Below are 13472 nucleotides of genomic sequence, written 5' to 3'. Positions count from 1 at the left end.
CCCTTAGACCAGAGTGACTGCTTCAGCTGGCTCCTCACCCATCAAGCATCTAGCCCACCGCGCATCCCCATGCCCCAAGGCACATGGCTGAGCCCTGAGCAGAGGCAGGGTGAAGCTTGCTTCATAGTGGAGAGCCCGAGTCCCTACATGGCCAAGAACACACTGAGCTTGAATGTGACTTCGGAGACTGTGATGGAGGTAGACTCTTGTTCTACCACGTGATGTACTGACCTTTGCTTCCTCTTAGGGAGACTCTCCTAGTCTCCTGACTTTTCCCTTGGTGGCACTCCAGTGGGTTTCTGTTAGGGGCCCAATCATTTGGGTTGTCTGTCTCTAACAGCCTTTTCTTCCTGGGTCCCTCACTTGCAAGGACCTAGCTAGACATGGCTTCCTTGACCACGCCCCATTCCCAGCCCCACAGGTGCTATCTCCCTCCATCTGGTACTGGCTGGGCTCCATGACAGGTACCTGGCTGAGCAGGGAGCTGCCCCTCCCCACCTTCCCTGCTAGTCGGGAACTGCTATCAGTGGGAGACTTTATAAGAATAGAGGGCTAGGCACAGGTGGCTCATGCCTGTAACCTAGGTACTCAGGAGGTTTGGGTCTGAGGATCATGGTTTGAAGCCAGCCCTGGCAGGAAAGTCTGTGAATTTTTTTTTTTGGGGGGGGCAGTCCTGGGGCTTGAACTCAGGGCCTGAACACTGTCCCTGGCTTCCTTTTGCTAAAGGAGCCACAATGCCACTTCTGGCTTTTTCTGTTTATGTGGTACTGAGGAATCGAACCCAGGGCTTCATGCATGCTAGGCAAGCACTCTACCGCTAAGCCACATTCCCAGTCCCTGTGAAATTCTTTATGTCCAATTAACCACCAAAAAACTAGAAGTGGAACTGTGGCTCAAGTGGTAGAGCAGTAGCCCTGAGCAAAAAAGTTCAGGGGCGGTGGACCAGGCCCTGAATTCAAGCCCCAGGATCGGGGGGGGGGGGGTGGATAGGGAAAATCTCCCTCATTAGGCTGGCCCCAAGGACTGTTTCCCCCCTGGATTGGGGCAGAGGCTGTGATTTCTCCCTAGAATGCTCCCTGCCAGGTCCCCACTCCCACTCTACACGGGTGGCCGGCTCTGGTCTCTGTCACTTCCGGCTGGCAGCTAGTATTTTTGCTGGCATTACCTTTGTTGCGCTGCCCTCCTCCAAAGCTCTGGTTTCCACCTACAGCATTCCCCTACCACCACAAGGCCTGAGGACTTCCCTCCCTTGTGGAATTTCCTCCCGCCAGCTCTTCAAATTTTCCTGCTAAAGATAGCCCAGCTGGGCCGATGTGGGACCCAACCTGATCTAAGAAGCTGCAGGTTAGAGAAGGGTATTGGCTGGACAGTGCGATTCCTGCTAATGGAACCGCCCAGGCTTGGTGTCCCACGTGGGGCCTGCAGCATAGACCAGGCCTGCCAATGAAGAAGGATGCAGAAGTCCAGGCTGGGGTCCCGGTCCCAGCTTCCCTACCTGCATGATGTGGGACTTGGAGCACGCTCTCGGCCTCTCTGAGATTGCTTCTCATCCCATGTTGCTGAGGGAGGACTGGGTGCCTGAGCCGTGTACTTACAGCAGTGCACAGTGCTGAAGAGAAACTGGCTCCCTGCTCTGGCCCAGCACCCAAGACCCTTTGTGGCCTGGGAGCCTTGGTACCTGATCCATGCCCCAGTGATGCAGAGACGCCCGGTGACATGGGAAGGGGTGGGGGCAGAGAAGCTTCACAGCACTTGGGTGGGCAGAAGGCTCATCCTGCTTTCAGGTGCAGAGCCAGAGCAGAGGACCGTCCTCACTGGAGCACCTCTCAGAGCCTCCCGCAGCCCCACAGCTCTCAATCCTGCTCAGGGAGGGGCTGGGTGCCCATGGGATACCAGCTTCCCAGGCACACGGGCCCAAGGGCATTGTGGGACATGGATGTTGCTAGGCCCCCTAGGCCCTGCTGCCCTGCTCTCCTGGAGCCTGCAGAGCTCTTGGGATGAGGTGTCAGTCACAGAAGGACATTGCAAAGTGGGAGACTCAGAGATGAACTCAATTTACTCTCGGAGGGAGTGTACAGCTGTGTAGGGTGGGCAATGTTCAATCGGGACGCGGGAGACTCTGTGCCAGGTACAGCAACGTGTATCCGATTCCCGTTACTTCTTAGCAGGGCAAAACCACTTACTACTTCTACCTTTCCCACTCAGAAAACCAAGCTTCAGGAGTTTAAGAGCTCGGGGTTAGGTAGCAGAATATGGACTTGAGGAGGTAGGTGGGTGGCAGGCCAGATGTACAGAAGGGAAAGGGAGCAGGACTTGAAACTGGCTGGTAGGCAGGAGTTGGAGAATGGGGGAGAAATCCAAGGACACAGGGAAAGAGAAGTCAGGGTCTCCTTTTGAGGATTCCTTCCGACTGCCGGTGTGCCAGCGGGACAGCACAGGACAGGATGAAAGGATGTGACGGAGATCATGGTGATTTACCATTGTGTGTGTGTGTGTGTGGGGGGGTGGCCTTGAAAGCATCTCCTCCACACAGTTCAAGACTTGGAGCACTAAAGAAAGAGTGTACCCAAGTCACAGTAGGATTATGGGAGTGGCCAGACCTGTCCTGTGCCCTGTTTTTTTTTTTTTGAATGCTGGTCCTGCGGTTTGAAATCAGGGACTGGGCACTGTCCTTGAGCTTTTGTGCTCAAGGCTAGTACTCTACCACTTGAGCCACAGCTCCACTTCTGGCTCTTTTAGTGTTTAATTGGGGATAAGAATCTCATGGAAGCCAAGCATTGGTGGCTCACACCTGTAATCCTAGCTACTTAGGAGGCTGAGATCTGAAGATTACAGTTCGAAGCCAGCCCTGGCAGAAAAGTCCCTGTGAAGCTCTCTTATCTCCAATTAACCACTGAAAAACCAGAAGTGACTGGTAGAGAACAAAGGAAGGGGTGACAATGTCTAAAAAGAAATGTACTCCTTACCTGACTTATGTAACTATAACTCCTCTGTACATTACCCTTATATCTGTTTTTTAAAAAAACAACTGGAAGAAGAGCTATCACTCAAAGTGGTAGAGTGCTAGCCTCAAGCAAAAGTCCTCAGGGGCAGCACCCAGGCCCTGAGTTCAAACCCCATGACTGACAAAAAAAAAAAAAAAAAAAGGCTTATGAACTTTCCTGCCCAGGCTGGCTTTGAACAGTGATCCTCAGATCTTAGCCTCCTGAGTAGCTAGGATTACAGGTATGAGCCATCCGCACCTAGATTAGTTTAGGAGAGCTCCTGGTCACACCTGGAGAAGTGAAAGGACCAGTGTGGGGAGTGAACAAGTGTCCTGGAGTGGTTCTGGGGTGAGCCATAGGGCTGGAGGGCTCTTCTGGGGCTAAGCTGACTTGGGTCCTGTTGTATACACAGATGAGTGGCAAGTGGGCAGGCTGGGGGAAAGACACGGGATTGTTGGGGCTGGGGTTTCAAGAAGAAAAACCTGACTTGGTCTTGTGGAAGTATCTGATGCCCTTAGAATAGAAAGGCCCGGTGGAATGCTGCAGAAGGGGAGGAAGGCATGGAGGCAGAGGGCAGAGCCTGATCTGAGAAGCCAGAGACAAGGCTGCACCTTCTTCAAGCTGCTGAACCAACACAGGTATCTTCCAGGGTGGAAGAGCATCAAACTTTTTGGCAAAGGTGAGGTGTGGAGTCTGAGAAGGAAACTGGCAAGGGTGGCTGGGTAGGCCTAGGCCTGGCAGTCCTTCCCAGAAGGACATTGTTCCTCTGAAAAAAAGTCAGAGACCAAAATGGAGGGGGCTGATAGCCAAATGGTGCACTGCCTATTGAGGTAGGGGAAGTGGACTTGACATCACAATAGTCCTCAGGTCATTAAGCCAGAGGGGCCCAACTCATGTGAGTAGCACTTATTTGTCCTGGTCAGGTGTCCGGCGTTTGAAGCACAGAAGCTGGAATAGACAAATGACTACCACAGCAGATGTCGGAGGTCACAATCTGTGAGATGGGCCAGCTTGGGGGGGAGGAGCTTGTGATGGAGAAATAGGCATGAGAACCTGGGTTTGCAGGCTCCCCAGTACAGCATGTGAAGGTGCCAGTGAGGTCTGAGAAAGGGGGAGAGGAAACTTCCAGGAAACAAGTTTGCTTACATGTCACAAAAGGAAGGAAGGATCTCAACAGGGCCCCAGAGCAAGCCCTTGCCCATGGGTGGTGAAGGACCGGGCCTGGAGCAGAAATGTCTGTTGGGTGGCATGTTCTTGGCCTGGGTGACCAACACATAGGCGACTATTCAACCAGGCAGATAGGAATGGGAAGCCAGGGCAGGGCAGGGCAGAGCCCGCCCCTCCCCCCCCCCCCCCCCCCCGCAGGCCTGGGGTGAGCCCGAAAGAGGGTGGCAGGAGGGTGGGGACCATGGCAGGGCCCTCATCCCTGCCTTGGGTCACAGAAGGGCAGATTGGGGACCAACACACTGAACTCCTGGCCTACCTCTTTTCTATTTATTAACAAATTTATTTACATTTCCTGAACCAAGATCAATGGCGAAACTTCACAGGAATGGCATAAAAAGGCTAAAAGGGGCCTCTAAGGACGGTTGTGTACACAGATGCTCTATTTCCAAACTAACAACTCAGGTCCTCACCCGCAGCTAGCCCCCCCCTCTTTCCTCCAAAAGGAGACAGAATAGCACCAGGCTTCCGGCAGCTTCAACATTTAAAGAGACAAACACACAACAGAGGCAGAGAAGGGTGAGAAGAACCACAGGATAAATTATGATTTAAAAAAACAAAACAAAACAAAAAACACAAAGTGGTCAAAGAATCGATAGCAAACCCATTTCTGCTTCTAGATTAATGGCTTGGCAGAAAGAAATGGGGGGAGGTCCTTGGGGAAGGAGGGAGGGAAGAGGGTGATGTAGGAGTTGGCAGGTGAGACAGGAGCCCGGGGAACAGCAGAACCCCAGGTGGGCCACTGAGAAGAGCTGCAAGGGTCTCCCAGAGGGGGGCTCAGGCCACATCCGGGCTCAGGGGGAAAGGTCAGTGCTGGGCCCCAGTGAAGTGCGTGGGGGGAGGGAGCATGCTAAGTGCTGCAGCCGGAGCCCCTCCTCTGCTTCATATGTTCCTGAGGAACTGTGTGAGCGTGGGGGGCGGGGGGAGGGGACACAGGCGGTTCAGAAAGCAGGAGAGACCACATGCTTGTGGGAAAGGAGGCTGGGGTGGGGGTGGGGAACAACTAACCCTAGGTACTGCAAAGAAGCAAGTGCCTGGGGGACAGGGCAGGAAGCTAGACCACTCCTGCTTCTTTGCCAACTTTGCCTCTCTCCTGGAAAGGGCAGCTGGCTCTGGCTGGGCAAGCCCATTGCAGTGGATGCCTGGTGGCCCGGTTAGGATCTGATTGGAGGCAGGGAGAGGAGAGGGCAGCTTCAGGCTCAGACTCTTGTCCAGAGACCTGCTGGGCAGGAGACCCAGCCCTGTGGGTCCTGCGGAGCCTGGCTACTTCCTCAAAGGCCGGGCGGGGGCTCCTTCCGCTTCCCGGAGCGGCCCTGGCCAGGAGGCACACGGGGTCCATCTATAGCTCTGGACTTGGGAGCACCCAGGGAGTCACAGGACCAGCTCTCTGCTGGCCCTGGGTGGGGGCTCGGGCTGCAGGGCAGGGAGACAGGCCATTTGGAGAGGCTGGGGGACCCAGCGCCACCGGGAGCAGCAGATCCCTGCTGCCAGAGGGCCGGGGAGTGAGGGAGACTGACTCTCCAGAGGTTCTCCTGCCATGGAGGGCAGGTGGGCTGGTGGCTGGCCTGGGGAGCTGTGAGCCGGTCCATCTGTTGGGGAGCAGGGCCAGGACCCGGAGCTGCATAGTCAGGACCTTCAGACTCTGAGGGCCATTCTCCTCTCAGCCAGAAGGGCTGTGGAGTCCATAGCCGCACCTTGTCTGAGGGCTACAAGGGGAACAAGAGGTCTGAGAGGGAAAAAGAGAGAAGGTCCCTGTCCTCAGTGGTGGTGGCACCACAGGAGTAGAGGGCTCTTGAGATATAAAAGGAGGCATGTGGCCAGGAGGTCCCCGGTCTCTTCTTGGCACAGCCACTTGGGAACTGAACCTTCCGCTTGTGTCTAGCAAGTGTCCGATTGGGACCAGAGGAGAGGTTGGTAAAATCAGATTTGGTCAGAAGGCAGTGGGTAACAGGGGTTGGTGGCTGGGTCCCTGGGGGGGTCACAAGCACACCACCTGCCCCTGCCAGCTCCTGGCAGCTTGCGACTGACCCGGGCACATCGCCAGTCCCTGTGGGCTCAGCTGGTTCCTCTGTACTACCCACTGTCCTGTGCTGCTCTGCAGTCCATGGGGTTTGCCCATCATCTTCCTTCCTCATCTCAGGAGAGGCTGTCCTGGGCTGGCAGGGCTGGCTTGGTGGTGGAGTCTCAGGACAGAGGATGTCACAACGAGAAGCCGGGGAACCTGATTGCCTGTGGGGAGGAAAACACTCAGTGAGCTGCAGGCAGCAAGATGTGAGCTTCCGGGGTCGGGATGAGGATGGGAAGAGTAGCCTGTGTGATGCGACCCCTGCGGGTCTTGGCATGGTGAGATGTCTGCCGGGGCCTGATGCTGGGGACCTGCAACTGCTGTGTGCACCTCTCTTGGCTCTGCAGCCTGCGGTCAGGGCTGGCCAGAGGAACTGGGTAGTCTACTACATCTACTGACTTCAAAGAGGTTACAGAAAGCACAGAGCCCGGCTCGACACAATCTGCAGAGGTGGAGATCTGGGTAGCAAGGGACACCATGGTCCTTGGTAGGAGGCCTTGCTGAGCAACAGAGGGTAATGGGGTGCAGAGGGCCCTGAAATCCCCACCAAGCCCCTGCTAGCCTTTCTGAGACTAACTTCTGGAAAAGGAGAAAAGCTTGCTTGCCAGCCATCTGGGAAGGATCTAGGAACTAGGAACTAGCTGGCTACAACTGCTCATTCTGCAGGTCAATGGTCACCACTGAGATGGTGGGAAGAGAAAAATGCTACAGGTTGGTCCCCGATGCTGCTGAGAGTTTCTTCCCACCTGGACTGGGTAACAAGGCAGTGTGTCTGCAGCTGGGGGGTACTCACCTGGGGACGGTGGCCTGGGAGGAGATATCTGCAAAGCTGTGGCTGAGCTGGGCGATGATCCCATCGATTTCTGCATATGGATGGGCTTCTAGGGCAAAGCTCTGGTGCCGGGCACTCTGAAGATGCTACCCAGGACCAGAAGAGGCATGGGGCATTAGAAAAGGCTGGGGTGAGATAAGCAGAGCTCCCAACCTGGCCTTAGGCAAGACTCATCCTTGACTATCCTGTCTGGGGAGGGGCTGTCTAACAGCAGGGCTTGCTCACCACATGGAGCTCCCCAAAGGTCTCCTTGCAGCACTCGCAGTACCCCTTCTTCCTTCTGGGCAAGGTGTATGCAGCTGATTGCAGGCTTGGCTCAGGATCCCTGAGTTCTCTGGGGAGGAGAGTGGAGACGCTGGTCATGAAGGTGTACTCAGGGGAGGGGCTGCTGCTGACAGTCTGGCGCTCAGACCAGGAAGAGGACCAAGATGATCAAGGAGCCAGGCAGGCCTACCCTACACTTGGTACCACACACCTCAGGGTGGCAGGAGAGGCAAGGAAGAGGAGGTCCCTGCATCCTCCCTGTGTCCTCCTTGCCTCTACATTTCAAACCACAGGTGAGGGAAAATGGCAGTGGCTACAGAAGAGTCCTGTGTAGAAATCCACCTGTGTGCCTAAGACACAGCCATGTCCGCCTGACCTGTAAGATGGAAGGCAAAGTGCTCCATGGCAGGGAGGGGACCGTTCCGCCCTCATTTTCAAGCTGGCTGGTCCCTCTCACAGTTGCCCCCTCTCAAATCTCCTTTCCAAGGAGTCTTCTCATTGGAATTTCAGCCCTGTATATCACATGGCCTGAGGGGCATTGTGCTCTTTGGCATCCTAGACACGTCTAAACCTCCCATTTGTGCAGGTCCTGAATCCTATCCCTGAGCTTTTTGCTCAAGCCACAGCTCCACGTCTGGCTTTTTCTTAGTTAACTGGAGACTAGAGTCTTATAGACTTTCCTGCCTGGGCTGGCAGCAAATCTTGACTCTCAGATCCCAGCCTCCTGGGTAGCTAGAATTACAGTGCTTAGTTTCAAAATATTTCCCTTTTAAGGACTTGCTAATTTCCAAGTACAACAAAACATATAGAAAGCTGTTTAAATTGTGTTAAACTGAAAAACACACATCTAGTAACAGAGGGCGCAGGCCCCAAATATCAGGGCTCCTTACGCATCACTAAGTGATCAATGGTCATATAGAAAAATGAGCAAAGGATATGAAGAAGGGTCACACAAAAAGAAATTATCTCCAGCTGGGCACCAGTGACTCATGCCAGTAATCCTAGCTATTCAGGAGGCTGAGATCTAAGGATCATGGTTCAAAACTAGTTGGGGCAGGAAATTCAGGAGACTCTTATCTCCATTTAATGACCAGAAAACCGTAAGTGGCACTGTGGCTCAAAGTGGTAAGAGTGCTAGTCTTGAGTGAAAAAGCTCAGGGACAGCACACACACACACACACACACACACACCCCAAAAAAGCTGCGACAGCACACACACACACACGCGCAACACACACACACACACACACACACACAGAGCTGCGAATGGAGTTATGGCTCAAGTGGTAGAGTCTTAAGCAAAAAAGCCCAGATCCTGAGTTCATACCCAAGACTGGACCTCCCCCACCCCCCCAAAAAAAGATACAGCAAACTGTTGGATTGGTGGATGCTGACAATCTGACAGCATGCAGTACTAAGTGAGGAGGGGCTAGCAGTGCAGGGAGCATTAACCTCACTTCTCTGAAAAGCAGCAAATTTGGCCACATTGATGAAAATGAGAAATGCAGGCATCCCTGGACCCAAGCATTTCTGTCTTTAGGAATTTATCCCACAAATACACTTGAACTAATACAAATTTACTCTGCACAGCTAATCTATGCATGGATCAATAACAAACTGGTTAAATAAAGGAGAGCAAATCTATACAATGGTACATTGCACAGCCAAAAAAAAAGGGGGGGGATAAGAATGCTTTTTAGTCGTAATAAGAAATTAATTTAAAATATATTAGGTGGAAAAGGAATGACCCAGCAATAGACCCACCGAGATGTATGCCCATGCAATATCTCAGGACTAACAAGGAGGCTGGCTCTGGATGCAGAATTTTCACTTAAAGTACTTCATAATCGTGTGTGTGTGTGTGTGTGTGTGTGTGTCTTGGGGCTTGAACTCAGACTGTGAGCCCGGTCCCTGAGATTCTTTTGCTCAAGGCGTACTCTACTACTTGAACCACAGCTCCACTTCCAGCTTTTTTGGGGTAGTTTATTGAAGTCTCCTGGACTTTTATGCCCAGGCTAGCTTTGAACCGCAATCCTAAGATCTCTGTCTCTTGAGTAGCTAGGATTCCAGGTGTTAGATGTCTGTGCCTGGCATAATTCTTGATTTTGGAATCTAAAATACTTTTTTTTTTTGAGACAGCATCTAAGTAGTTCAGGTGGGCCTTGAATTTGGGATTCTCCTCTTTCAACCTCCTGTATGCTGAGATTACAGGCATGTGCCACCTGTAATTAATCATTAGTAATTAACAAAAATTTAAATGTGAAAAATCAAACTTTTTTTTTTTTTTTTTTTTTTTTTTGCCAGTCCTGGGGCTTGGACTCAGGGCCTGAGCACTGTCCCTGGCTTCCTTCTGCTCAAGGCTAGCACTCTGCCACTTGAGCCACAGTGCCACTTCTGGCCGTTTTCTATATATGTGGTGCTGGGGAATCGAACCCAGGGCTTCACGTATACGAGGCAAGCACTCTTGCCCTTAGGCCATATTCCCAGCCCCAAATCAAACATTTCTTCTAGTATAGATTTTCTTTATTTTATCTTCCCCATTTTTCCTCCCTTTTTGCTGGTACTGGGGTTTGAACTCAGGGCCTTGTCCTTGCTCATCTTCTGCTTGGCTGGCACTTGAACTATGCCTCCGGCCAAGCTTTTTTGCTGATTATTTGGATTTTTTGTTTTTATTTTTGTCTTGCCAGTCATGGGGCTTGACCTCTACACCTGGGTGCTGTCCCTGAGCTCTTCAGCTCAAGGGCAGTGCTCTACCATTTAAGTCCAGCACCACTTCAGTTTTCTGGTGGTTAATTAATTGGAGACAAGAGTCTTACAGCCTGGGGCTGGGAATGTGGCTTAGTGGTAGAGTGTGTGCCTAGCATGCATGAAGCCCTGGGTTCAATTCCTCAGTTCCACATAACCAGAGAAAGATGGAAGTGGTACTGTGGTTCAAGTGGTAGAGTGCTAACCTTGAGCAAAGGGAAGCCCCAGGACTGGCACACACACAAAAAAGTCTCACACAACCTTTCTTGCCTGGACTGCCTGTGAACCTTGATCCTCAGACCTCAGCCTCCTGAGTAGCTAGGATTACAGGTGTGAGCCTGATTATTATCTCTAGACTTTTTTTTTTTTTGCTCAAGGCTAGCACTCTACCACTTGAGCCACAGCACCCCTTCTAGCTTTTCCTATATATGAGGAATCGAACTCAGGGCTTCATGTATATGAGGCAAGCACTCTACCACTAGGCCATATTTCCATCCCCTATCTCTAGACTTTTCTGTAAGCTGTGCCTTGAACCCAGATCATCTGGATCTCAGCTTTTTTTTTTTTTTTTTTTTTGCCAGTCCTGGGCTTGGACTCAGGGCCTGAGCACTGTCCCTGGCTTCTTTTTGCTCAAGGCTAGCACTCTACCAGTTGAGCCACAGTACCACTTTGGCCTTTTCGGTTTATGTGGGGCTGAAGAATCGAACCCAGGGCTTCATGTATACAAGGCAAGCACTCTACCACTAGGCCATATTCCCAGCCCTTCAGCTTTCTTTTTGTTGATTGTGGGGCTTGAACTCAGAGCCTGAGCACTGTCCCTGAGCTCTTTTGCTCAAGGATAGTGCTCTACCACCTCTGGTTTTTGAGTGGTTAATTGGAGATAAGGGTCTCAGGGATTCTTCTGCCTGGGCTAGCTTTGAACCATGATCCTCAGCTCTTAAGTCTCCCGAGGAGCTGTGATTACAGGCACAAGCCACTGGTGTCCCACTTCAGCATGAGTAGTTAGGATTATAGGCAGGAGCTACCAGCCCACCCCCTAACACAGATTTTCTATACACATGCACACACACATGTACACACTTAGGTGGAACCCCACGTTTCACCTGGGCCAGAGTTCCTAGCAGGCAGATTCAAAGCTGCACTGCTTCCTTATCTCCCCTTTACAGCCTCTCAGCTCTTCTAAATTCCAAAGCTGTTCAGGACTGGCTCCCTTGCTGGCCTCCCGCTTAGGCCTCCTCCCAATGGGATTTTCCCTGCTATCTACCGATTCATCTAGAAAGGAATGAAGACATTTGGGAGTTACCCTCTGCTCATCTCCTTGCTCCCCACTCTACTTCCATATTTCCTTCCTCTACTCTCCTACCTTCATTAGTTGCTGACCCGCAGCCTTCATCTGCGGAAGGAATCCAGGGGTTCTCTGATTTTGAGGCTGAGTCTCCCCTAGTCTACTGTGCTGGTCCACTAAATTAACCCTGTGGCTCAGGAGTCAGAAAGTGCCAAGTATGGTGGCACACATCTATAATCTTAACACTCAGGGAGGCCAACACAGAGAGATAATAAATTTGAGGTTAGCCTGGGCTACATAGTAAGACCTTGTCTCCAAAAAAAGGAAAGAAGGAAGGGAGAGAAGAGGGGAGAAAGAGAGGGAAGGAGGGAGGGAAGAAGGAAGGAAAGAAGGCAGGCAGGCAAGGCGACTGGCTGAGCTGCCTGATCTTGGTTAGGAGGTTCAGATTCTCAAGCACTGAATGAACATACCTATAAGTCATCATGGCCATACAATGCAGTGAGTTCTTCCAGCCCCCTGCCCCTTAGTTATTCCTCAACTTCTATTGTGAAGTGAATCTGGGAGATTGTAAAAATGCAGCAATTAGGGATCCATCATCAAAGACGCTGATTCTGCACATGTGGGCTAGAGCCTAGGCGTGTTTTGGGAGGATGGTGGGAGCCTGCATTCTTAAGGAGCTCCAGGGCACTCTGATGGCAGTGGTCATACAGCTCTGAGCCCTCTGGACACAAGTTAAATTCTCCAAATAAAATGGATAAATACTCCTAGTCTCTCTTCTCTGGGCTAAGTTTCAAAAAAGATTTTGCCAAAGGAGCAAACAGATGGCCATTCCCAAATCTGACCAGCAGGCCCCTGAGGGGGAGGACTTTGGCCTGTACCCAGTTCTTGGTGCTCAGGAATTAAAGACTTACCTGGAATGCTGCAAGCTGCTGGGGGTTGTCAGAACCTCAAAAGGACTTGCAGCTTTGGGTCCCAGAAAAGAAATTTCAGGAAAGGATTTAAACTGACGGTGGAAAGGACGAAACTTCCTGCAACAAAGAAAACTTGGACTTTGACTACAGTGGGCAAGGGATAAGCTGGGAAGGGAACTAGGTCAGCTCTAGAATTCCCAACCCTGAGGTAAGTTCTCAATCAGAATGTTTATCGGCCTTTCTAAGTTAAACGACTACTATTAACTGTGCTTTTCAAATAGACTTACACGCACTCCCTAATCTGAATCATTCAAGCGCCCACTGGGCACGTGGTGAGCTAGGATCACTGGCATGGGCCACTGACGCCCGGCTTCCTGACCTACTTCTTGATAGTTGTCTCTTGAGCCTACAACGGCTGTCAGGTCTCTAGCTGTACAGAAGCTTAGTGGAAGACTGTTTAAACCAGAGTACTGTGGGCTTCCCATCCCGTGAAGGGAAGCATTTCTACACTGGACTGATCTCCCCACCCTGCCCCCCACCAGTGGAGAGGAGTGTTCTCAATAAAGAAGGGGGACACAGTGAAGGATCTCGATGGCTGGCCTTGTCTTGAGTAGCTGTGGCAATTTGCCTGAAGTTTCAAACACACAAGAGACTTCCAGAGCCTGATGTGTGCATGCTCAGCAAACCTTGCTGACTGAGGTCACTGCCAGGCCTGGCCTGCATGGTGGCTGTGGTGCCTATGGTCTGGGGATGGAGGCTGTGGATCCCTGGCAGCAGGGTGAGACCTGTGGCCCCACGAAGGAACTAACAAGTGAATCTTCTTGAACTCTTAAGGAGAGAAGGATGGCCACAACTCCAGCATCCCGCTTTCTTCCTCTTTAATGTTTTGTTTTTGCGCAGGATTGGTCAGGAGGCACCTGCTTCAGAATAGCTCATGAAAACATGACAAGAAAACTCAGCTCCTTTGGATTTCCTCTCCGGCCTACTGGATACCAGGAGCACATTCGCAAGGCGCCCTGCCATGTGACACTTCCTGTGCCTGCCATGCGCAGTGCAGACAATGAGGCACTACAGTGTCTCAGCTGTGGTTTATCTAGTTGTGAAGGAACTGAGGATGAAGAGCTGTGCTTCATCCCATTGGGAAGGAATAGAGTACCTCAAC

General features: G+C 51.8%; 1 protein-coding gene across 1 annotated transcript in view; it reads right to left on the bottom strand.

Moving 5' to 3' along the window:
* Positions 1 to 5753: 5753 nt before the first annotated feature.
* The window catches only part of Dbf4b (DBF4 zinc finger B), a 32693-nt gene continuing 24974 nt past the window's right edge, over positions 5754 to 13472 (bottom strand). Inside the window, exons 10-13 of the mRNA XM_048366864.1 lie at positions 12311 to 12427; positions 7331 to 7439; positions 7067 to 7191; positions 5754 to 6437 (exon numbers count right to left, since the gene is read on the bottom strand). Of these exons, the coding sequence (XP_048222821.1) occupies positions 5915 to 6437; positions 7067 to 7191; positions 7331 to 7439; positions 12311 to 12427 (874 nt within the window). The 3' untranslated portion in view covers positions 5754 to 5914. The remainder of the gene's footprint in view (positions 6438 to 7066; positions 7192 to 7330; positions 7440 to 12310; positions 12428 to 13472) is intronic.

The sequence above is a fragment of the Perognathus longimembris genome, chromosome 17 (assembly GCF_023159225.1).
Source record: "Perognathus longimembris pacificus isolate PPM17 chromosome 17, ASM2315922v1, whole genome shotgun sequence".
Lineage (NCBI taxonomy): Eukaryota > Metazoa > Chordata > Mammalia > Rodentia > Heteromyidae > Perognathus > Perognathus longimembris.
This window is presented reverse-complemented; position numbering and strand designations above follow the sequence as displayed.